General features: G+C 40.0%; 1 protein-coding gene across 1 annotated transcript; it reads left to right on the top strand.

Moving 5' to 3' along the window:
- Positions 1–4,214: 4,214 nt before the first annotated feature.
- Positions 4,215–25,908, top strand: LOC150077890 (sperm-associated microtubule inner protein 5-like). Its single transcript, XM_090384763.1, has 4 exons — positions 4,215–4,434; positions 15,525–15,600; positions 20,965–21,040; positions 24,408–25,908. Exons 1-4 carry the CDS (start codon positions 4,370–4,372, stop codon positions 24,797–24,799), a joined length of 609 nt encoding a protein of 202 aa, XP_090240889.1. The 5' UTR covers positions 4,215–4,369; the 3' UTR covers positions 24,800–25,908.
- The last annotated feature ends 204 nt before the right edge of the window (positions 25,909–26,112 follow it).

Below are 26,112 nucleotides of genomic sequence, written 5' to 3'. Positions count from 1 at the left end.
TTCGGTCTGAGCCACGATGTCCTTGGACTTTGTAACGTAAGCAGATTGTTGTTTTAGGAGCATCAACGACTAAGGCCATATTGTTGCTGCGTGAATATTGTTTGTTAATTGCCTGTGTTCTGAGGTCGATTTTCTGTTCGATGTATGAAAATTCCGAGTTTCCGGGAGAAAAACCATGCTACCTTCGCTTGAGACCGCTAACTCAGCCACCTTGCGAAAAATGCTCATAAAACTCCGGTCTTTTACACCCGGTGTGCTACCCACGAGGGCAGTACATCTAGTAACGACCATTATTAGGTAAAATTTGGATTAAAGAACGATTTCCCTCCTAGAAAATTACTTCCATATAAAAGGTGACATGTTGTGGTTTATCACAACTCTGCTATCAGACAGAATCATTGTTCTTACAGCGAATCAAGATATAATCTCAAGAAAAATCACTGCGGGAGTTCCCCAAGGCGGAGTCCTCTCCGGAGCATTATTTACTCCAGTCATTATTCCATTTGTTCAAGAGAGAGAAGACATAATCTGCTATGCTGACGATATTAAGCTACACACCCAGATTAACCAGGGCGAACATATCTCAAAAATTAATGAAAACATCAATCGAAAGCTACACGACTTAGAATCCTATCTCCATCAATTTGGACTACTTATTAATCCTGCAAAATCAGCCCCAATTATCTTTTCGTTGAAGCATCAACCCACTGAAGTCCAAGCTTCTCTAGATGGACATTGACAAACTCATAACAAAATTCTGCAAAATGCGGTGGATTACCAAACAACTACTTCAAGTTAAGGATCTGGATGTGACCCGGCGGCACGTATACACGTATACACCTCCGCCGTGTTATACTCCTCAGAAATATGGGCATCTTCAGCCCCCACGAATATCAAGCGTGTGTACTCCTCCGAATACTGGCTCCTTCGTTGGATCACACATAAACATCATCGTCAACCCCAGCAAAGAACAACTGCGATGGCAACCGCACTGAACTTTGCCCGACTGCCAAACCTTATAATGGAAAGGCGCCTCACACTAACTGCCAAAATGACCACTGGAATAATCTCGGAGCCAAACATATGGGAACTATGCAGCTGGAGAATCCCTCAACCCGGACTGAGGTCAGCCCAAACACTTATAGCCAACCATAATAGATTAGCCCTTAGCGAACGTTTTCTCCACAGGCGGATGCTCACTACAGTCCAAGCAATCGACGGCGACCTCTACAAATTTGCCAAGGATCGCAAATACCGGAGAGAGATCCTTGATGACCTAAACTCAACCAGGCAAACTGCACAGTAATGTCGCAGTATAATAAATTTAAAAAGGATGTCTGTATAATATTGTATATAATGTCTAAAATACTGCATAATATTTTTATGAATATATTGTGAATAATTTAACTGAAACTTATTATATTGTTGGCCCTGGGGGATGAACCCGAACTTCGATGTGGGCCCCATCCTCAAGGCTTTTGTCCACCAGCCAATGTGAAGCCCCTGGCATTCCTGCCGTGAAGGGTAAATTGTATACATCATTTTGTACACAATAAAGATTATATATATAGATTTTAAAATTTAAATTTACAATATATTACAGAATTTAAATTAAAGAAGTATTCCAGAAATTAAACTGTTACCGAAACTCTATCTACTAGTGAATAAAATTTAAAGAAATTTTAAACAAAAAAGTATGTCCACCTGATATTAATCCTCTTCGCTGGAACCATTAAATTACATCTACTGTCTTCAATTTCCTATAAATCAATGCTGTTGTAGGAAGTATCGGAAAATATCCAATTTACAATATTTGATATTTTCGGATAGCCATTGTGGGTAGCACAGTTGGTGGAATCACTGTCTTCCCCACACTGGGTGGAAAATATACGTGGTCGAATCCCATCAATGACGGGAGGAGTTTTTATGAATTTTTTTTCACAACATGAATGAGTTAGTCGGATTCAGGTGTGGGTAGCATGTTTTTTTCTCCTCGAAACTCGTGTTTTCCATCCAGCAAACAGAAAATCTACCACAGAACACACGCAATTTACAGACTATATACAGTGCAATGTGGCCTAAGTTGCTGATGCTTCTAAAAACCAACAACAACCAACTAATCAACCTGTTACCCTGCATAAGTCTTTTTGCCTCCGTTAGCTTCCCAACGAGATATTTCAGACACAAATCGCCTTTGGTTGGATGTTATTTCGTTACTCAACTGAATTGGACGACTCTGTCTTGATGGTGTTGTTATAGGGTTCTAGGAACATTGGAGAATAAAACCATATTGCTCCTTGTATACTGTCTGTAAATTGCGAGTGTTCGGAGGTCGATTTTCTGTTTTACTGGCTTTCCTCTCGCGTTTGCTAGAGAAAAACCATGCTACTTTCCCCTGAGACCGACTAACTCAGCCACATTGCGAAAAATGCCCATAAACATTCCACATTCATCGACGGAACTCAAACTCAATTCTTTTCCATCCGGTGTGGGAGGGCTGCGACCCTACCAATACTACCCACGAGGGCACCTTGATGCACTGGAGATGGATGCACCTTGATACACAGTCATACAAGAAACACCAGCAGGGCTGCAGTTTCAGAAATACTCATACTAGGAATCTAGCACCTACTACTATGCCACATTCAAAGTCATTAGATCTTTTGTTTGGGCATTCTCGCATTGAACTGTGAACATGAAGCATCCCCACATATCTGCCAGCCAGCTTTGCGTCACAGTACAAACATGTAATGATGTTACTGAACGGGTGCTTTGTTTCCTGAAAGGGGAATGTGCGCCTCATAAAGTGGCCACTCAGTATAGTCGTGCTTTTGCGACAGTACTGATATTGCTGTAAGGTCTTAAATGTTGTCTTTTAAACAAGGCAAAAACAATGTCAGCCCCCTTAGGTTAGGTCATGATCGTTTTCTACTATAAATCGGATAAACAGAATTCCGGACTACACAACTCAACACCCTCAAGCACTCCTGGGTTATTCATTTCTAGTGTAGGTTGAACTCGTCAGGAGAGATTTATCTTCAAGTTTCTTCGTTAGATCGAATAATCGAGGTTTCGGATGATCCACGTTGTAATATCATTTAGAAGCCTTACATTATACTTATATAACTAGCGACATCTTTCTCGAAAAGTTTTACATCATTCTTATATTTAATTTTTATTAAAACGTTGTATTATCTATAGTTAATAATAATAATAAATTATTTTTATAATAATAATAATATAGGTAACCATTATCAATGCAATTTGATTTAATTTCAGCCCTTTTAAAAATAAGTCCAGGTGGAGCTAGCAGTATTCACTTTCGTATTCATCTTATATATTATTAGTACAGTATATTACGCTGAAATGTCATCTAACTGTTGGTTTGCCAATAATAAAATATTAATATTATAATAAAAGTTAAAAAAAATAACTGTAATCTATACCTTTATTAATTCTTCGATAATAAAACCGCTTTTATGTCTCGGCTGAAATCAGTTCTATTAACTCCTTGAGAACAAAATGCGTGCAAACATGGCAGGCTAATCTTCAAGACATTGGAACAGTTGTACGTCTGTCTGAGTATTATGTCAGACGACACAATTAAACGGTGCCATATCGGATTTTCTTTCCTGTGTTAGAACCTCGAAACATTCGGAAACTGAAGGTACAGTAAAAATACTAAATCACCTTTATAAAATTTTCGACAGATGCATAAAATGCAAAGATAATCTTATCTTTATGTCGTGTGCATTGAGTCACGTGACAGTGCGTCGAACGGAATGAAAAAGAAAAGAAAAAAAAGCTGTTACAACCATCTGCACTTCGTGCTTTACGCCATGCTATTTTAAAATAAGCCCGCACAGTATTCGTTTAAGTCCAAACTTAATAGAGTTTACGTAAAATATATCATTAAGATAGCTTATCAACGATGAATATACATTTGTGAATATACTATTCTCGTACCCAGAGGAGTTTAAGAGAATTCGAATATTTTACGAAAAATATATAAGCAAAAATTAAAAAAAAAAACGTGAATGATTCTTATTGGTTATTTGCAATCTCCTGTTGATGTAAAATATTTCTTACATAACATTAAACAACAGAAACTTGCTTAACAGCTTTAGGGGTAAGTATGCCAGTCTGACCCTGACTTATTGTTGACAACTGTAACCATAGAAACCGGTGGAAGGTAGCGTGTAGCACTTTGTTTGACAACCAGAACTGGACAAGTGCTTTCTGTGCCAAGCAGAGCAAATGAAAAGGTGCTCGCCAACAGACTGATAGTTGTTTGGGTGGCTTCGACAGAAAGAGTTTTTCAAGTGCATTGGGATTTTTTTTTTTCTGGTGGGAGGGAGGGGGGAGAAAGATGGTACCAGGTGTTCATCCTCGGGAAATATATGGACGACCACGTATTTTTTATCCGGTTCCTGGGTAAGTATCTGATTTGAGCTTTTGTAGTATTATCAACACTGCAGTGACATGACCAGTTTTGATAATTTTCTGATTGATACGTATTAGTAAGATAACGGTTTTATTCATTATTGTAATAAATGGATTCTAATGTTGGATAAAAGTAAGTTACATATTTTTGCCTGTCTTTGAAGAGCCGGTCCTATAATATTGATACTGTGACTGATTATCGCTATTAGAGATAATCAGTCACATTTTAAATTGCTACAGTCCTTGTTGTTGTTGGGTTTTTAGGAGCATCGGCGACTAAGGCCATGTTGCTCAGTGTATATTGTCTGTAAATTGCGTGTGTTATGAGGTCGATTTTCTGTTTGCTGGACAAACCCGAGTTTCTGGAAGAAAAAACATGCTACTCGCGCCCGAGACCGACTAACTCAACCATGTTGTAAAAAAGACCCATAATTCCTCCCATCATCGACGGGATTTGAACTCAGATCTTTTCCACCCGGTGTAGGGAGGACGAGGATCCTACCATTGTGCTACACACGAGGGTTACAGACCTTGTACTCGTACAAAAATAAGGAAGATCCGTTTTCTATTAACACAAGGAATCTCTTTTAAGAGACACAGCTTAAATTTATGACTACAACGTTGAGAAATTAAAATTATGATTAAAAAGATATCCTAAGTGCTGACTCTCATTATCTTTCCTAGACATGTAAAGACAACAGTCCATATATACACTCAGTGATCACTGAAGTGTGACCACCTCATCCGTAATGGACTATGTCGCATAGATCGCAGTATAAGTGTATAACAGCTTCGTACGCTAAAGCAGTGGTAATTTGCATCTGATCGTGCAAGTCAAAGTGATAAAGTAGTACAGATACTACGGGAGTTTCAACAGGGTATGATTGTGGGAGCTCCTGCGTCGGATGCTTCCACATTGGAGACGGCACATTTTGTCGATTGCTCACAGTTGACTGTGGCTAAGGTGTACAAAGAATGGTGTGGAACGGAGCAAACCACCATCTGCCGATAGAAGTGTAAAGGATTACGCAGGGTGGATGTTCGTAGTGAGCGAAGTATGCAGTGCGTTGTAAAGGCTGAACGGCAGATCATTGTGCAACAGTTGACATTGCAATATGAGAACAATATCCCAAATGACGATGCGCTGCCAACTCAGAAGATAGGGTTCCACAGCAGACAACCCAAGAGCCACCCTCTCTTCACTTCTGATCATCGTCGACGTTGAACATGGCAACGGACACCTTCGTGTGTGTGTGTGTGGCGCAAGCAACACCACTCCATGGACTTATCATGCATGGTGCCCACTGTCCAGTCAGGTGGCGATGGTTCTTATTATGGAGCATGTTTTGCTGGCAAAAACTAGGATATAATATTTTCCTGATGAGGTCTACCCGCAGTTCTTAGGAGACCTGTGCACCCTGGCCTGTTGCATTGTTTCCCAGACAGAAACGGCGTCTTCCAGGACGATAATGCTCCATGTCATCCGGCCCGCACTGTGCACGAGTGGTTCGAGGAACACAGTGAAAACATCTTCGATCTTGATTGGCCTCCAAATTCTCCTGATCTCAATCCACTTGAACACTGGTGAGATGTTTTGAAACGGGAAGTGAGGTATGGACAACAATGTTCATTTATTCCGGCACTGTTGAAAGTCTTGCAGGCAGCACGGCTGCAGGTCCCTAACGGAAGTCTTCAGACATCTAATGGAGTCAATGGCTTGGCGAATAGCAGCTGATATCGGAGCGAACGGTGAGGCACTAAGGCATTAGGTAGATGGTTATAATTCAATGATCACTGGGTGCAATATGTCTAAATTTTGTGTGCGTTCTGTAGTCAATTTGCTGTGGTCTGAATGAAAACCGAATTTTTGGGAGAAAAACCATACTGCCCTCGCCTGAGACCAATTAACTCTGCCACGTTCTGAAAAAGGCCCATAAAAATTCCTCACGTTATTCACACGATTCGAACTCAGGTTTTTTTAACTCGGTCTGAGAAGGACAGTGATTATAGCAACTGTGCTATCCACGAGGGCTCGAGATTTATTGGAAATGGCAAAATTATGTTACAGATTTCACAATATCCTGTATAAGATTTCATTCGGATTATACTCTTTTCAGACCTCAGAGATGAAAGCATTAGTACTCTAATATTAGTAAGAAAGCCTAACCATTTTAATAAAACTGACTCTTCCTTAGCATAATTAAACAAAACGAAAAGAAAAATAAGTTCTAATTAGCGTTGACCCATTGGGTTGACAGAAGTAACACTTGGAAAAGTAACTATAAAATAACTGATTACAAAAGCAAAGTTTTACTGTAAAGTTTTTCGATATTACTTCCACTCTTGAATCGATTAGAAACTTGATGCAAGCCACACATAGATATGAATGATCGCATTTAAATCTAGGTGCTTAAATCTATAAACATTCTTTCTGCAAACTTTGGGTTCGCTGTGATTTTCCAATAAAGATGTCACCAAAAGGGACAAAGTTTCCAAATTTTCTATCTCTTAAATTTGTAGGTTCGACAATAACTTTGCATGCCATACCACTATAGCTGGTGCCGTGATCTCTATAGCCAGTCAAGAAGACTGTAAAAACAACCTGAATTTCCTGTTTAGTTAAACGTGATCTGCAGCTTTGTACAGTTGGGATGAAAAGACATTGTTACAACAAGCGTTTTTCCTGTACTGAAAATAGATGAACAGTTTTACCACTACGTGGTATAAAACTTTATCACATTTATTGTGTCCTTCATTTCTGCTTTTATTTTGAAAGTACAAAACAACCATCGCGCCGGCTACCTTCGAATTATTAACTTAAATAATATTAGAAAATCGGACATCTGGGATTCAAACGACAACAGATCAACCTGAATGGAAAAATCTGTCAGTTTGTGTTATGCAAATGAGCTTATTTACAAGTAGAACTGAATAACCTTGTTGTGGTTATTAAATTTCTGCCATGAGAATAGCAGACCATAACAGGACGTTTATAACAAGTATGACTGTAGGACCCGTGTAATTGATGGAACCTCAAAGGAAACAGTAAAGGGATCACACATATTAGTCATATTGTGCAAGGAAGCCTCAGGAGTTAACTATACCCCAGCCAAAAAATTAAATAAATAAAACAAAATAAAAATGATTCCCTTCGACTTCTTCATCACGTTGGTAACGTAACTACTTGCTAACTTTTGAACTTCTCCAAGCTGTCAACCAGGGCCGGCTTGAGGCACGATTGAACGGTTCCCCCGAACAGAGCGCCAAAATTTAGAGGGCGCAAAATGCCCCAAAACTTCACTGGTTTGCTGTAAATTTCAAGTCGGAGAGGGTCACCAAAAATTCTCGCACAGGGCGCTGATAGACTTGAGGCCGCTTCTGGCACCGTCAGTCTCAACCACCCACGTGGTAATTAATACTGGTAACTCGCTGGCTAAAGGGAAACTTCCTACATGAAAGGCACCGTAGTGAAAGGCAACATGGTGACGTATTTGTATTTTATTTATCTTGTTAACAATCTAGCCTAAATTTCTTTCAGCGTACTTTGAATTTAAGCTCCTTTCACTGCTATGAATGATACTGAAATTATTCATAACAGTAAAAATTTCTCCTTCGTTCATTTTGCTGTCCACTTTCAGTGGTCTGTGCTTGTAGCACAGTGGTATCATCACCGTCCTCCCCACACCGGGTGGAAAACGCCCGTGTTCGAATCCCGTCGATGACGTTAGGAACTTTAGTGGGTTTTTTTTCACTCACTGGCTGAGTTAGTCGGTCTCAGGCGTAGATAGGTTTTTTCGTCCAGCAAAACAGGCAAATCGACCAGAAAACACACCCAAGGCGCCTCTGTAGCCAGGTGGGTAGGAGCAGTAGTGCGTAGCACACTCTTCTTAGACCGGGATTCGAGCTCGTGACCACCAAATACGGAGGATGCAGTGCGACAACAGATCAGCTTTTAGCTGTTGTAGGCGTCAGTACTTTTCATCCCTCTAACTTTCCAATACCATCTTTTTCTACTCTATTAAATTGGTGGCAATGTATTAATGTCAGACTATTCTTCCTTTGGTCATTCTTGAATTCTCTTCAAACTCTTGAATATAATGCTAAGTAACCGTTGACATTGCACTCAGATAAAGTGAAATGTCACGGTGCTACATTATCACTGAATTCAAGGTTACGACTGTGTAGGGATTTTTTATGTGGTGTTCGCTGTTTACAGTTTTCCAATTTTTATGGTATTCAGTTTTTTAAGCCTTCAAGAAATAAGGATCGTCTTTTTAAATTGCAACACTCTCCCCAAAAAAACTTCTTGAACATATATCAAAGGGGACATTTGTACAGTATGATTGCATAATCTTGTTAGAAACAAAATCGTGCCAAATTATCTGGGCACGATTTTCGTGAAATAAGGAGCCGTGGCCATCATGCAAGTACTACACTCTGTGTCAGCAAGATACAACTCAACACAGATCTATTGTTAAAGTAATTGCTGCTTGTGGCAATTATAACTCGCCTTCCCAGTGTGGTAATCTCATATTAAGAGAAGACAAAAAATAAATACTATGGTATTATATTTAAAATGGCGGCTCACCCGTTTCAGAACCAGTCTTCTTTCTGTTTCCACTTCTGAAACTCATGATCGATCCTAGGTTTTAAAGGAGGAAATTTCTTGTTGAATATGGACTTGAAAATGGTTTACAGGAAATTTTGTTGCTATCATGATTGTAATAATAATAATTACTATTATTTCTATCAATTTATAAGTTCACACGATGTTTCGTGACTGTATCAATTTCTATGCACGTGGTTCCAAGCACGCAAGGTGGCAAGGTATTCCATTTAACACGCAATATAACAATATAATCCTAATTACTGGTCCTCTTGAGAATTATTGTTTGATGAATCTCAATATTCTTGCTGGTGGATCGAAAACGAGACAATATACGAGGATGATAAGGAAAGCAGTTTTTATGAATCATAATTTGTTCTCCACTGACAAATCAAACGAAATAAGTTATCAAACAAGAGGAGGTAACTGTGCTTTCGAATTCGCGTCAGACCTCTCCACTTAAGTGTTAGGAGAAAGTGTTCGGGTCACGATTATACTTAACAGGTACGTCTGTCATGAGAAAGTGGAGCACTCTGTATGATGCTTTTGGCCTATTTCAAATTAGCTACATAATTTAACCTCTGTCTGACCCCATTTCTTGAATTAATACTAACTTTACATCCCCGTCTTTTAAAAACCAGGTTAATTAAATTGCTTCGAACGTGACACAAATTTTTGAAGCCAGCAGGTTTAAGAAGAATAAACTTAGTTTGTATACAGGGTGTTCTGTAATTATGTGACATAATTAACAACAGTCTATTCCTCACTCGAAGACAAGTAGAAAAAGTTCTTATGAACATGGGTGTAGGGCACGTGAGGCGACTGTGCATCGTGTCTGTTTATTTGCGTGTTTTTTTTTGGCTACCTTTCTTGATTCTCGGGATGAAAACCCGAGTTATTGAGCAACAAAAAACCAGAAAAGGTAATAAATAATAAAGAAATTTTTTGTTTATATTCTGAAGACGGCCACGTAGGATTAGAGGAGCTCGTTTTACTTCTAGTTACTTCTAAATTTCTGATAACACCAGGGAAATTTAGAAGTAAATTGCCCTGATGCTATCAGGGCAACTTACTTTTTGTCCGTGCTTTAACAAGCTTTCAAACTAACTTGAATAATCGAAAATGTCATGTTAAACTCCACTTTCACCCACAATGGCTCAAATCTGTCGTTTCATTCTCTTGCCACCAATGTAAATCATCATACCAGAATCCGATTTTGCTGCCAGTTTAGTCTGTGATGACACAGAAGGTGTATAAAGAAAGGTCACGCGTGACAGATCTCACAAAAGAGAATTACTATTATGGCACGCAAACATTTTTAACATGAAGGGAAAAAATGTCATGGAAAGGTCAGTTAAAGGAATGCAAGAATTGCGAATGGCATTTTATACATCGGATCAACGGATTTCAGGGTGTGTTTTTAACATTGATGGAGAAATCAAATGTTCGCCATACTTTGCAAACTTTATACTGGGATTTTAATTAATATATCATAAGCAGAGTGAGACATAATGAAAAGGTTTTTTGAGCATGGAATATGGCATGACATTTAAACAGTTTCTATTTTGTTAGCATATATTAATGGAATAAGGCGATCTTGAAGATCTAATCATTTCAATAACTATAAACAGGACATACGCTCCCCTAAATCACAGCGTATGACAATAGTTTTCATTATTTCTTTTTGAAATTAGCAATGAGAATGTAAGGTTTAATATAAAAAAAAACACTACGAAGTGTTTTAAGAGTTTTTATTAAGCATTGAAAAATTTACAGCAAAAAAAGTATTGAAATGATTAATATTAACAACTACACCCATTTTTCATCAAAATATCCTCCACGAGATTGCATCATGTTCAAGAATGCCTTTATAGCCTTCTTTTCTTAAAATTCCCTCAATTCTAAGGATGTCACCCACTCCAGAAAAACAGAAGCAACCTCAGATCATGATGGAACCACCACCGTGCTTCTCTGTAGGCACTAAACAATGATCTCGCATAAACTGTCCGCTTCGATCCAAAAATTTAAAATTTGGATTCATCCATCCACAATAAGATTTTCCATCCTTCAGCTGTCCAATGTTGATGGCTCTTAGCCTAAGCCAACCGTTTCTTTCGATTTTCCGGTTTTAATAAGGGTTTTCGGATCTCCACCCAACCACGAAATCCTGCTTGTTTAAGAGGAATTTTTACAGCGGATGTAGACACGGGAGTTTCTCTGATCTTATTGAACTCAACTCGGATTTCAGGTGCAATAATTCGTGACATACGTTTAGAAATCAGTGTTATGGTCTTATCTTGTGCTTCAGTTGTTACGTGCGGTCTTCCTGATCGTGGTTTGTCCTTTAATCTGCTAGTCTCCTTGAATCATCGAATGTTAATTTGCACTCCTTTTAAAGGAGAGCAAACACCTAGTTTTTTGCAAATACTTCTCATGGAATAAATTTATTTATACAAACTTTTAATAGCACTTCTTTTTTCAACATTCTGTTCCTTATTTCTTGCTTTGTTTATCACAAAACACAAAAAAATTACACCGAACACTCTTCCTAAGTGACAGGTGTTCAATTTTATATGGTACAGCTCTTCCTCCTCAATTTATATTATTACAAAACACCAGGAATTTTCTACAATGTTCAATGTTCTTAAAATATTATTTAAGTTTTTTGATTTTTATAGATAGCAGAAATATGTTAATAACAATTGATAAACAAGTTGGTCCTATTTTAATAAAAACTTTGAAAATTAAGATAAATGAAACGTGATTCCAAACGAGGAATGTAATTAAATATATCTGATTTTTGTCATATGACCTACATCTGGCAAGGGTCAACCAGGTCATTAAATGGAGTTATAAAGGCTGTTCGTGGGCGACTATCCCAGATTTCTGTTAATTTTCCGAGCACGACTCCTTCTACCAATTAATTCAATTTTTTTCTCAGCCTAACACGGATAAAATAAAATCTGCTCAGTTACTTTCAGCAATTCTATTTGAAGAGGTCTCATTGTTTCTGGTAAGTACATAAGTCGTATATCTCTCCAAATGTTCTCTTAATTCTTCTTCATCATTCTTAATTCATTGAGCATAAGGGATGGCTTTAGGATGTAATATTAATACTGTATACATAACCAAATTCAATTTAATCACTTGTTTAGGAACAGTATTGGAAAAAGTGGTTAATAATTACAATATTGATACAATAGTTAATTAATATTAATGAATTAATATTGAACATGAAACTATTGAACTGACTACAAGATTTTTAACAGTCTTATAATCTGTTACTGATAAGTTCGGGCTTTTTCCATTTTGCTGCAATAAATTTATCTGCTAAAAGAAAACGTGATCTATCTTATCATAATATCTCTCGCATGCAGACATTATAATAACTGAAGGTTGAAATTTTTGTAAATGTTATGCAATAGCTACTTTCGAATTCTCACGATAGGAGTCACAATGAAGCGATAGCGCCACCTGGCAAGCTTGAACTTGAACCGGCACATGAATATTCAATATTAAAGACGATTTGGAACGAAATTGTTCTTTGGTAGAAGAATAAGTTGCGTTTGGCTGGTTATTGATATTCAGCTAGGACGGAAGGAAATTTTATTCGCTACCTCTCTTGTAAAGGAAACTGGCCAATTTTATTAAAGAATTCCACTAAGAAATTGCAGCTTTAAACTATTGAAATAAAAATACTTAATGCGACTCATATACACTGGTCTGCAAAACTTAAGGTCCACTATTTCTAAAGGTTCCAACCACAAAATCAAACAAAACAGCCTGTGGCGATTTGCATAACTGTGACCGTTCTGTAGAAAGCTGGTGCATATGCAAAAATTTGAATCGTGATGAGAGGGCTCACATAAACAGATAAAAGCAGGAGTTCAGCAGTTATGTGCAAATTACCAAATGGTGAGAACGATTTTTACAGACGTTCGATTGGTTTCATACAGTGCTACAGACAACGAAATGGCCAGTAGACAACATCTGGATGACTTTACCCGGGGTCCAATAATTGGGAAGCTCGACGAAGGTCGAAATGCGAGGAGTGTGGCTGCAGAGTTCGGTATTGCCCATAGCATCGTCTCACGTGCTTGGTCGGCCTTCAGAACGAGAGATACAGCTGTTCGAAGGACCAGCGGTGGTCATCCACGAAAAACAATGCCCAATGACGACCGCTATATACTCATACAGGCCAAAAGTGACCGACACCAGACAGCGGGATCCATTGCAAACCAGCTGCACCAGGAGCACAGGACGCAGGTTATCGCGGTTTACTGTGTCCAGGCGACTCTATAAAGGTGGACTGTTCGTCCGACGGTCAGTACGCTGTGTCCCTTTAATACCTGCCCATCAGAGACACCGTTTACAGAGATACATCGAACACAAGGATTGGACAGCAGGGCTATGGGGTAAGGTACTCTTTACTGATGAGAGTGGATTCAGTCTCAGCAGCGATTCTGAACGTCAGATAATCTGGCGAGAGGTTGGCACACGGTATCACCCCGCAAACATCACTGAAAGGGATCGATATGGCAGTTGAGGTGTTCTCGTCTGGGGAGGCGTTATCTTGGATGGACGTACACAACTCCGGATATTGGAAGGCGGTACTGTAACCGGTGCACGCTACTGTACTGAGGTAATCCTTTCCCCATGTGCGTCTGTTCCGAGGTGCCATTTGCCGAGTTCTCTGTTTATGGATGACAACGCCACACCTCATCGCACTGCAGCTGTTGGTATGCTTTTGGAAAGTGAGGACATTGTTCGTTTAGATTGGACTGCCTGTTCCATCGATCTAAATCCCATCGAAGTCATATGGAACGCTCTGGGGAGACGCCTAGCGGCACGTCCACACACCACCAGAAAACGGTCACCAGCTGAAGATGGCGTTAACAGAGGAATGGACGATATTACCGCAAAAACTTTTCAACAACAGTGTTCTAAGTATGGACAGGCGGTGCAAAGCCTGCATCGACATTAGGGATGGCCATATCTCCTACTGAGGACTACCTCTTCCCTTTGTTCCATCTTTGGCAGTGATGTATACCATGGCAGCAAGTGCTATGTTGCCATTTTTGAATAAAGTCCCTCTGTACCGTTTTATTTCGGTGTTGTTTCCTTCGTTTCTGTACCTCACGAAGTTCACCTTGGTATGCTTTTCCCATATTCAGGCCACTCCTATGAGAAGCTACAGGTGACTGGTCCTTAAGATTTGCACACTAGTGCATATACACAGTATATTTCCAAAAGTAATCGGTCACCTGCATGTTTCAAAGAACATTTTATCGATGCGGTATTTAATAAGTTGTCCTCCATAATTACACACTGTGCCGATAGATTCCGAACCAGCTTTTGATAACGAGAAGGTGGTATTTTGGTTCATTTTTCCTCTTTCTTGAACGCAGCGTTTGCGCTGGTAGCATGGTGGCACTTTCACTGACTTTCCCACACCAGGTGAAAAAGGCCCGTGTTCGAATGTCGTCAATGACGCCAGGACTTTTATCTATTTTTCACTCCGTGGCCGAGTTAGTCGGTCTCAGGCGTAGATGGGAAGGCCTCCAACCCGGAAACTTTGGTTTTTTTCGCCCAGCAAACAGGCAAATCGACTAGAGAACACACGTTATTCACGAACATAATACATTTGGGCAAATGAATGCATATTTCGGGTAGAACTAGTGTGACGTTTATTTATTCTTCAACGCAGCGGTTAATTAAGACGCTGATTCTGGAGGTCTTGGCATGACCCGAAGACGACGCCAATTCATCCCAACAGTTTAAGATAGGACTTCCGGGAAGATTGGTAAAACTTTTCAAATTGTATCCTGTTGATAATGTAGTGTACACAACCGAAAGTATTTAGACACTTATCCAAGTGTGCGAAGTTGTATGGAGAGCAAAGCCCAGTCTTAAAGTGCACTGGTAGCAGCAGAGATGCCACAAACAAGCAGAATGAGTGAGGGTAAAATGCTCTGAAGAATTTAATCATTGGACACAACGTTGTCAATTTGCCAGTAAGTGTGAAGATCACACGTTTAAATTTCGCTCAGTCTGTTGTATCTCCTGTAGAGAGAAAATGGAAGAACGAGGACTGGACAGGTGAGCACGAACGGTCAAGCAGGTTAGAAAAATGGATAGAGATCGCAGGTCCATGAAGAAAGTAGTGAAAGTTAACTCTTGAACAGGTCCTACAGAGCGACGAGTTGCGTTACATGAACTTCAGATCGAACAGTCGAGTGTGGGTTTAGAGTGATTTTTTCGTGATATCCCACTATGGCAGTCCTATGGAAATGGGTCCTCTTTGTTCCAACACGACCATGCTCCATCTCATCGCATAGATCCATATGAGCTGTTATAAAATTCGGAATTTTAAATTGCTTTTCGTTACCGAATATTTTTAATTTTCTGTATTTTTTTTCCTGAAACAAAGATTGCAGTGTTTGCTTAATGAACTATGTTTACTATCGTTATCTAGATATACGGGTTCTTTACCTGGGTTAAGGAACTTTGTGGGCAGAACTTATGGAAGAGTTTCTCAAGTGAGACTTCAGGTAAGTTTTCTTTTCTGCAGACACGTAGAATTTTTAGAAATTACGTTTAACAAGTCTGCATGTATGGTTATGGTATTATCAGAATTTAAAATAGAGACAGTAGGAAAAACTTCTGAAGGGAATAACTGTGGTGGAATCACTGCAACACTTTTTTATGATTATAAATCTTCATTACTATGCAGAAACCTCTTTGGGCCACCGCATTTTGCCTTTTTTTTTGAGTAAACTAACACACGACTGAAAATATTCGTTCTGAGCATGATTTTGACGAAGTCCTCAGGACAGCCAGTCATACACTGTACTGCCACTTTATTAGGTACGCCTACCTAGTAGCGTGTTGAGACTCCTTTAGCCTTCAAAACAGCCTGAATTCGTCTAGCCATGGATAAAACAAGATGCTAAAATCGTTGTGCAGGAATGGAGTACCATGCAGACATGAGTGTGTCACGCAGTTCCTTGAGATTCGACAGAGGTGTAGGCCTGCAACGAACAGCCCTTTCCAGCTCATCCCAAAGATGTTCAATAGGATTGAGATCCACGGACTGAGTGAGCCACTGCAGCAAAGAAAAGTCATTGTCATGTTGCTGGAACCATTCCATAGTGGTTCGGGCTTTGTGCACCGGCGCATTATCCTGCTGGAAGCAACCATCTGACTGAGGATAAACTATCAACATGAATGGATGTGGCATTCAGACGTGAATCTATGGGTGTCAATGGACCCAACGTGTGCCAAGAAAACATTCCCCACACCATAACACTGCCCCCACCACCTTGCACATGGACCCGTCAGACATGACGGGTCCATGGATTCATGTTGTTTTCGCCAAATTCTGAGCCTTCCATCAACATGATGCACCAGGAACTTCGTCAGACCAAGCAACTGTTTTCCAATACTCGATAGTCCAGTGCTGGTGTTGTTGTGCCCACAGGAGGCATGCTCTCTTGTTCTTTGTTGATAACAAAGGTACGCGATGTGGCTGTCGGCTGTTGTAGCCCATTCACGACAAAGTGCGACTAGTGGTCTGTTGCGATGTTTTGTTCTGCGCACCAAAGTTGTATTCTGATGTGGTATGCGACATTGTGGCTCGTCTGTTTGCCTGCACAATTCTAGCCATCCTCCTCTGGCCTCTCTCATCAGCAAGCGATTTTCTTCCACAGGAGTGCCGTTGAGAGGATGTTTTCTGTTCGTTGCATTATTCTTGATACACCCTTAAACTGTGGTGCGTGAAAAGTTCAGGAGAACTGCCGCCGTTTCAGAGATGCTTTGTCTACCACGTCTTGCACCTACTACCATGCCACGTTCGAAATCCGTTAGATCACTCCTTTTCCCCATTCTTGTTACGGTTTGTACGCTTAACTGATACTAGAAAGGTTGTTCTGCTGCATTTATATCCACAACTGTGGTCCTGTGACTTGCAACGTTGTGGGACAAATCATTTGTGTGCACAGCAGGGGTGTACCTAATAAAGTTGCAGCACAGTGTATATTGATATAAAGATCGTGTTTTCATAACCACTACGTTATGGCCTCCGTGGCTACTTGGTCTGCACGATACTTCGTTGTCGGCCAGTTCAGAGATGCTTGGGTTCGATTCCTGTCGACGATTGGAACAATTTCTAAAAGTCTTCTTCAATCGAGGCTGTAATTAGCTGATCTCAAGCTGAGGAAGTAGGGTTCACGTCGTGAATGCTTTCGGGTTTTTCAGCCCGCATAATATTAAAATCGGCACGAAAATACTTCAGCAACAATTAGACAATATGGATATCAGCGACAAGTTTGGATCCAGTTATTATTATAATTTGAATTCACCACGTTGTTTTATTTGAAAACGTGTAATAGTACGTTGAATCAGTGTGCATCGTGTCCTCACCGGTGGTACAGTGCATAAAATTCCCATCCTCCCCATACCGGTGGACAATTTAAAGACACAATGTACTATCGCCTCACAGCCTTAGTTACTTTGGCGCTTAACATTCACACACAAATACATGCACGCACAAAGTAAATATCTTTAAATTACGTGCACCATGGAATCACGTTTGCCGTTTGTTGAATGAAAATCCATGTGACTCGTTCAAGATGTAACCCGTCATTCCCAGAACGATCTGCTTCCTTTGAGAGTGATTTGAACTCATTTTGCAAGGACCGCTCTTCTAACCACTGCAGCTTCTAACCATCAGACGCTGTATTCCAATCCTGCAAAAATCCTTACTCTTGCTCCGGAGGGCATCCACGGAGTGCATCCTTCAGCAGGCCGAAGAGGTGATAGCCGGAAGATGCAAGATCCCCCAGTTTTGTAATGGCCTCCATCGTGCGCGGATTGGTGTGGGATCGCGCGTTGTCATGGAGAAGAAGAACCGCGTTAAGGTTTTTGTCCGGTCAAACTCTACGGATGCGGGATTTCAATTTTTTAAGCGTTTCCACATATCGATCTGAGTTGATTGTGGTTCCACGCTCTCAGAAGTCCACAAGCAAGACCCTGTCTTTGTCCAAAAACAGTGTCGTCATGACTTTACCGACAGAAGGCTGTCTTTTGAACGTCTTACCCAACTTCTTGTACTCACATCTACAGTATAGTCACCATAAATAAGGTCTAACGCAGATGTACACCCTTTATGAGAGGCTTCTTACAATTCAGAATTGTTTAACAAATTTCTCCAGAATTGAAAAATGCACACTTAAAATCCAAAGATAAGCAAAGACAGTTATCTTTTATTGGTAGTTAAATCCATCTGAACAATTTTAATAATTATTTCAGTCATCAAGATTACAATCTTTAATTGGGCTGCCTTAATCAGGATGATGCTAATGAACTTTCTTTTTTGCCTTAGCCTTGGAGTGATGTCAAGATCTTACATATATTCATCACCGCAAAGGAAACTACATTTTTCTTTCCTTTTATGCCACGTGACTATCGATGGTTGTATCAGTGTCGATACAAAGGAAGGCAAAGTGAAGGTCAACGATGATTACAAAAAGGGAGACACCAAAGGAACGTCTAAAAATAGAAAAAGCAAATGGAAACAGAGGAGGACAGAAAATTGACATTGAAGAATGTCATTATTTTTCTCACGAAATGAAAAGCTGAGTCAGGCAACTGTTTAAAGACAAGTTTTCATAAAGAGGGAGAAGAAATAATGAGTGGAAGAGCATTAAAAGTTAAACAAATATAATTAAAAAGGAAGTTTGATTATGATGGCTCAATATACACTGTCCTACCATTAATTATCCGAATATCTAAAAATAACCTTTATTTACAGGAAACCTATTCTTCTTGAACACTCTGCACTAGTGTCCAATATTTTACGCCATTCGGCCTTCATGACGACCACCAGTTCAGTCTTTGTTTTCTTGGGCAGTCTCTCCTCATATGCACCCAACTATCCAATTCATCCCAAAGGATTCTCTGTAGGACTGACGTCAAGGGTCTGGACAGGCCAGTCCAACTTTTCATAATGTAGTAAAACATTATTTTCCAGGCGGCTTTGTCAAAAACAACCAATCGCCACAGACTAAACCAAGAAAAAAAAATCCAGGCCATCACACTGCCTCCTTCAAACTTCATTGTCAGGGGAATACAGTCCAGTAGGTAGCTTTTACCGGGCATTTGGCACACTTGGCACGACCGTAAGACTGGTAGACCATGTACCTTGACTCGTTATTCTCCAAAGCACAACTTTCAATTATTATTCGGTCCAAGAATGACCTTACACCAAGCTAGACGGCGTCTGGCATTATTCAGGGTGATTAGTGGCATTTTGACTGCACGACCGTGGTACCTGACATCAAGGAGCGTTCTGCAAATTGTACTAGTGCTGATGTGTCGCAATCGTCTCACTAAGGGCCTCTATGGAAGTCCTGAAAAGCAGGGTTTCCTGTCACATTCCATCAGCTTCGAGGGTTTTCCTGGTCGTTTCGTGATGGTTTCAGTACCAGGTGTTTTCAATTGCAAATCACACCAATCGTCGACCCAAGGATTCAGTGCTGTTGAAAAGCCACGTACAGATGGATTGCTTATGTGGCGCCCATTATCATTCACAATAGTACCACTGTCTCCTGAAAGACCTACGAGCATATTTATAGTTATAATTGACACGCGATGTTTGGTAGGACGTTGTTGTTGTTGTTTGTTATTTGGTTTTTAGGAGCATTAGCAACTAAGGCCATATTGCTCCAGGATATGCGGTGGTCATTCCCTGACCGTTTCGCATCCTCCATTTTGGTGGTAACGGGCTCGAACCCTGGTCTAATCAAGAAGCGTGTGCCATGACTGCTGCTCCTGCCCACCTGGCTATGGAGGCGCCTTGGTAGGACATGCCCAACTATCGGATTGGTGTCCGGATAGTCATGGTAGGAAGTGTAGATCGCAGCTTATTAAAAACAGACAACTGAAAAGATTGTTACAAAAATCACTGTCTCACAAAATGAAGTCTTCAGATCAATACATATAGAGGTCATGGATTATCTAAATACCCGGGAGAATACAAAATTAACTTACATGTATTTCAAATAAAATGTTTTAATGTACGAAGGGTGATCATTTAATGCTGGGACTGGTGCAAGATTTTATGTTTACCGCGCGAAATTTCCATAACTGCCGCTAGAGGCGCTCTCCCTAATCGTTACTGAGCAGACTCCGTGTGCACATGCCAGTACTTGTCGAGCTAGTGGTGCGTGAAGAGAGTTTTTTACCCGCGTGTCACTGAAGATCGTTTTGAAGCAAATACCATGTCGGACATACAGATTGAACAGCGATATGTGATTCGTTATTGTGTTAGACGGGGCTTAAATGCATCGGAAACAGTTAGATGAATGAGGCGTATGGTAATGAGTACCTTGGTAGGACTCCATCAAGACAATGCCAGGCCCCATACAGCTAATATTGTGCAGGCAGTGATCACTGCTATAGGTACCGAGGTTCTGCCACATTCATCGAACTTACCCCCGTGTGATTTCTTTCTCTTTCCATGTCTGAAGGAAGCTCTGAAAGGCAACCGTTGTGTAAACTTCAAGGGAGAGTATTTCGAGAAGGAGAAATCCACTGAAGATTCAGATGACAATTAAGATAAGATCTTGCACCAGTCCGCGAATTAAACGATACCCCTCCTATATATATATTAATGATAACTTACCATTAAGACCATACAAATATGATACCATAATTATAACGAGGAGAAACGTGTGGAGTGTGGTTTATATGTTTAATTTTTGCATGGTATGTGCACCCTTTAGCAACAAGTGGTAACTCTCCTTAAGTTAAGGAGAAACCTAGGTATTTATTATAGAAATTTAGATTTTCTAGGCAGTGTTTTTCTTTTCAGAAAAACATTTCAGACAAACAACACTAAATATTTACCGTGTTAGGACATCGATGACATGGTCGGTATAGAAGCACCTCGAAATCCCCTGACAGATGGAATGATCGTTTCTGGATATACAGGTAAGAGAAATAGAAAGTTTATTTGAAATATAAACGTAGTAATGAGATGATCATTTTATGGAACATGTAACGATAAGAACCATTTATATCTATACTTTTTCTCTTTTCCTCAAATTCGTTTACATCTTTTGTAAGGTTTGAACATCCTGTTCGAAATTTAATTCTGTGTATTGGGCTTTCATTTCGTCCAATCTGTGGTTATTATTTTTATTTATTTTATTTAAATCAGATTAAGGTGAACACCATACCACGGAAACGGCATTCGAAGCCAGGGGGTTTTCTTGTTATATACAAGGAGAGTAACATTTAAGGAATAATCTCAGTTCAACGACAGTACACTTGTGTCCAAAACTTAAGGACCAGTCAGGTTTTCACTTGTAGCTTCTCATAGGAGTGGCCCCGATATGGGAAAAGCATACCAAAGGACCCTAGTGAGGTACAGATATGATGAAGGAAACAAAACCGACACAACAACGGAAACAAAACGGTACAGAGGGGCTTTATTCAAAAATGGAAACATAGCTGCCATGATACAGATGCATCACTGCCAAAGATGGAACAAAGGGAAGAGATGGTCCTCAGTAGGAGATATGGCCACCCCTAATGTCGATGCAGACTTTGAACCGCCTGTCCAAACTTAGAACAATCTTGTTGATAAGTTCTTGCGGTAACATCATCCATTCCTCTGTCAGTGCCATCTTCAGCTGGTGAACATTTTCTGGTGGGTGTGGACGTGCCGCTAGGCGTCTCCCCAGAGCGTCCGATATGTGTTCGATTGATTTAGATCGATAAAACGGGCAGGCCAATCCATACGAACAATGTCCTCACTTTCCAAAAGCATATCAACAGCTCCAGTGCGATGTGGCGTTATCCATAAACACGAACTCGGGGCCAATGCACCTCGGAACAGACGCACACGGGGAAGGATTAACCTCAGTACAGTAGCGTGCACCGGTTACAGTACCGCCTTCCAGTATCTGGAGTTGTGTACGTCCATCCAAGATAACGCCTCCCCAGACGAGAACACCTCGACCGCCATATCGATCCCTTTCAGTGATGTTTGCGGGGTGATACCGTGTGCCAACCTCTCGCTACATTTAGCCGACGTCCAGAATCGCTGCTGAGACTGAATCTACTCTCATCAGTAAAGAGTACCTTACCCCATTGCGCTGTTGTCCAGTCCCTGTGTTCAATGCACCACTGTAAACGGTGTCTCCGATGAGCAGGTGTTAAAGGGACACAGCGTACTGGCCGTCGGGGGCAAACAGTGGAGTCACCTGGCCACAGTAAATCGCGAAATCCTGTGCTCCTGTGCAGCTGGTTTGCAATGGATCCCGCTGTCTGGTGTCGGTCCCTCTTGGCCTGTAGGAGTGTATAGCGGTCATCATTGGGCGTTGTTTTTCGTGGACGATCGTCACTGGTCCTTCAAACAGCTGTATCTGTCGTTCTGAAGGCCGACCAAACACGTGAGACGATGCCATGGGCGATACCGAACTCTGCAGCCACACTCCTCGCACTTCGACCTTCCTCGAGCTTCCCAATTATTCGACCCCGGGTAAAGTCATCCAGTGTTGTCTACTGGCCATTTCGTTGTCTGTAGCACTGTATGAAACCAATCGAACGTCTGAAGAATCGTGCTCACCATTCGGTAATTTGCACACAACTGCTGAACTGCTGCTTTTATCTGTTTAGGTGAGCCCTCTCATCACGATTCAAATTTTTGCATGTGCACCAGCTTTCTATTGAACGGCCACAGTTATGCAAATCGCCATAGGCTGTTTCGTTTGATTTTGTGGTTGTAACCTTTAGAAATAGTGTTGTTCCTTAAGTTTTGCACACCAGTGTATATGACAATATTACATATATGCATATTATGAATATATAAAAAGGGTAAAATAGTCACATGATTAATTGGTTAGGACTTTCTTTTGGTCAATGGTGATCTGGTAGTTGTTTGGCAGGATGGTGTTACCCGATGCACAATCTCAGTCTGGTAGTTCTTTTTTTTTTCTTTTTTTTTTTTTTTTTTTTTTTGTACAATCGGTCACAGTCTGTATCCTGGGTGAAGAAAGAAACATTATTGGAATGAAACATCCAGTCTACAGATTTTATCCTGTTCCTGGGTGGCTGCTTGTAGTTTGGCTATTTCGACGGGGTCTGCTGGAAGTTGAGTGGTGAAAGACTATCTCAGTTATGCTAGGGATCTTTTTGATGATGAGTTTTGAGAAGGTAGATATATTAATTTTGATTGGTATCAGTTGCCACGTATACACTTTGCCTTTCAAAGAATCCCACAAATAACAGTCCATCGAAGTTGAATTTGGGGATCTTGGGGGCCATATTTTTTTTAGAAATAAGATGGTCAATGAAAAGGTTTCTCAGCATTGCCACTGTTTCTTTGGAAAATGTGGCAACTTCTCCCATCTTGTGTATTGAATGCCGGTTTACATTTCCGGCGACTGATCATGGGAATCACTAAAGGACGTGATACACCCACGTGGGTATCATAACTGGTGGGATCGCCGTCCTCCCCACACCGGGTGGAAAAGACCTGAGTTCGAGTCCTGCCGATGAAGTGAAGAATTTATATAGAAAAACCCGAGTTTCCAAGATGCCTTGCGACCTTCGCCTGAGACTGACTGACTCAGCCAAGTTAAGAAGACTTGATGAAAAATCCCCGCGTTATTGACAGGATGCGAACTGAGATAGTTCCCACCCGGTGTTGGGAGGACGGTGCTTTTATGCACTTTATTATTAATATAAATAACAACGTTAGCACACAAATTTATATCTCCCACTGATTGACCCTTTTGGGACGTTTTCTTTATATATTCGTCTGTATATAAACTTTTATATTTTCTTCTTATTACAGAAGAAAAGAAATCATCTTTTCTTTTCTATACATCTTTGTTTACATTAAGTAACCTGGGCCGTGTTAATATGAAGGTCTAGTTTTCTTCAATTCCGATAATCATAATCTGCATTCATATCTAAATCTCCGGGTGCTAGGCGGCAATATCTGGCTTCAAATTTGGATCTGGCTTATCAAAATCCATGAGAGTACCATATTTCTGGAGGATAACACCAAAAGCTTAAAATTCGTTGCCCATTTTATTGTTTTCATAATAGTGTATATGGGTCCCTCTATTACAATTAATATTGGGACTCGCTCCACAGATATTTGACGCCTCTAACCACGAGCGATGGTGAAAATCATGAAAAACCGTCCATCGTCTCAATATTCACAAGAAACTTTATTTCATTGCTGAACCTAACTCTGCATAAGTGTTATTCTTAATGTTAAGGACTCTTAGTTTATCATTAGAGGATTAAAATCTAATTATGAAATTTTATGTTGTTTTCTTAGGTCATTTACCTGGTCGCCAGTTCACCAATGGGCATACCTTCAGCGAAGAAGCTGAAAATTGTTTATCGGCCTTTTCAAAACGTCAGCAGGAGTACAACTCCCAGCCCCGTGACTTGTCGTACAAAAGAGTTGTGCTTCCCTTGAACAAACCTACGACCGACGAAGTTATTGTTCCAAGAGCAATCAACAGAATGACTGCCTACAGGCAACTTTCCGATATCTCAAAAGCACTTCCAATTCCAGGATATCAAGGATTCATTCCTCTGCTGAGAACTTCCAGAGCAAGTCTGGGAGTTGGCTTCACCGAAGCTGTTTTGCGGAGCATGCAGGACTTTCAAGAATTAACAAAAAAACGTGAAACCGATACACTCAAACCTGTTATATATGACTAAGCAGTGTTGTAAAACAAAATATCTCTTACTTTAAGCATGACTTTAAACGAGTCATTACCTTCGTTATTTCCATCTAGAGATCTATAAATTAACTTCAAATGATAATAGTCTGTCACAGAACTTATACAGGTTCGTTGTTACATGGGAAAGCTATTGAGCTTGGTGAAACATAATGACCCACTCAGGTTCAGCTTATATACATGATAATGAGACTCATGGTCGTGTTCCGGAAATTGGAAACTCTTTGGGGATAAACAAGTAAACTTTGTCCCTGACATTAATGGACAAATTGCAATGCAATTTACTCTAATTATTTTAATTGTATTATTAAAATAATTAAAGGAGGGAAATAAAACCCATAGATAGATTTATTAGTAAACGACTTGTGTCTGTCGTGCCAGAGTTAACAGGTCGCTGATCACCATGACGTCATCAGATATCTGATCAATACGTACACAGGATGATCATTTAATTCGCGAAATCAAAGGTGGCAACGTTCAATCAATTTTCGGCGGACTGCCGGTTGGCAGAAGAGTCCAAGAATATGCCAACAGTTGCAAGTTCTGATATTTTGTCTGGCAGTTGCAAGGCAGTCTTAATGCATATGTACCAATCGAATATTGCACTTTTCTCTAAATATTTATCTCCATTAAACTTTGACATTTCTTTCGTATTCTCTAAGACTCATATCATAGAAGCAACTTTGTCAACTTGCTCTCTCCTGCCGTCTACATGAAGCTCGCTGAAACCTGAGTGGTTGTACGGTGGCACTGCCATTCCGCAATGAAATGATTAACCTGTGTACATCAGCCTAACTTATCTAGATCATTAACCTTACTAGGATATGCGAACATCGAACTGGTATCGGTTCTTTAGCATGATGCTATGCCAAGACAGAATAAAGATTTTTTATAGATCTCTGGCTCTGTTTAAAAATCTGTGGATGAAACTTCTTAGTAAACGATTCCTTATAAAGGAAAGAGAATTGTTCAAAATTTTTGATAATAATTGTAGCGATGGAAATGCTCATTTTGATGGCTAAACTGTCTGAAATATATATATGCTCTAGTTTAGAAATTTATATAATAAATTTTGCAAGATGTCGGAAACTGTTTTAATTAAATTCATCTTTATAAATATTCATTATAAATCAAAAAAGGGTGTTTAAAAATATATTCAAGTTAATGTTCTATACATAGCATTTAGGAATATCAAATATAGCATATAACTGAATTTAGTATGTTTTTACAATAATAAAATTAAATACAATTAAATAAAACTCTAATTAAAAATTAAATTTCAATTAAAGTAAA

This window comes from Mastigoproctus giganteus, chromosome 11 (assembly GCF_048544385.1).
Source record: "Mastigoproctus giganteus isolate SK-2022 chromosome 11, ASM4854438v1, whole genome shotgun sequence".
NCBI classification, from domain to species: Eukaryota; Metazoa; Arthropoda; class Arachnida; order Uropygi; family Thelyphonidae; genus Mastigoproctus; species Mastigoproctus giganteus.
This window is presented reverse-complemented; position numbering and strand designations above follow the sequence as displayed.

Coding starts and splice junctions, on each gene's coding strand:
- LOC150077890 (XM_090384763.1), top strand. CDS start 4,370: ATGGTACCAGGTGTTCATCCTCGGGAAATATATGGACGACCACGTATT. Junction 4,435..15,524: donor ATTTTTTATCCGGTTCCTGG/GTAAGTATCTGA, acceptor ATCGTTATCTAG/ATATACGGGTTCTTTACCTG. Junction 15,601..20,964: donor TTTCTCAAGTGAGACTTCAG/GTAAGTTTTCTT, acceptor TTACCGTGTTAG/GACATCGATGACATGGTCGG.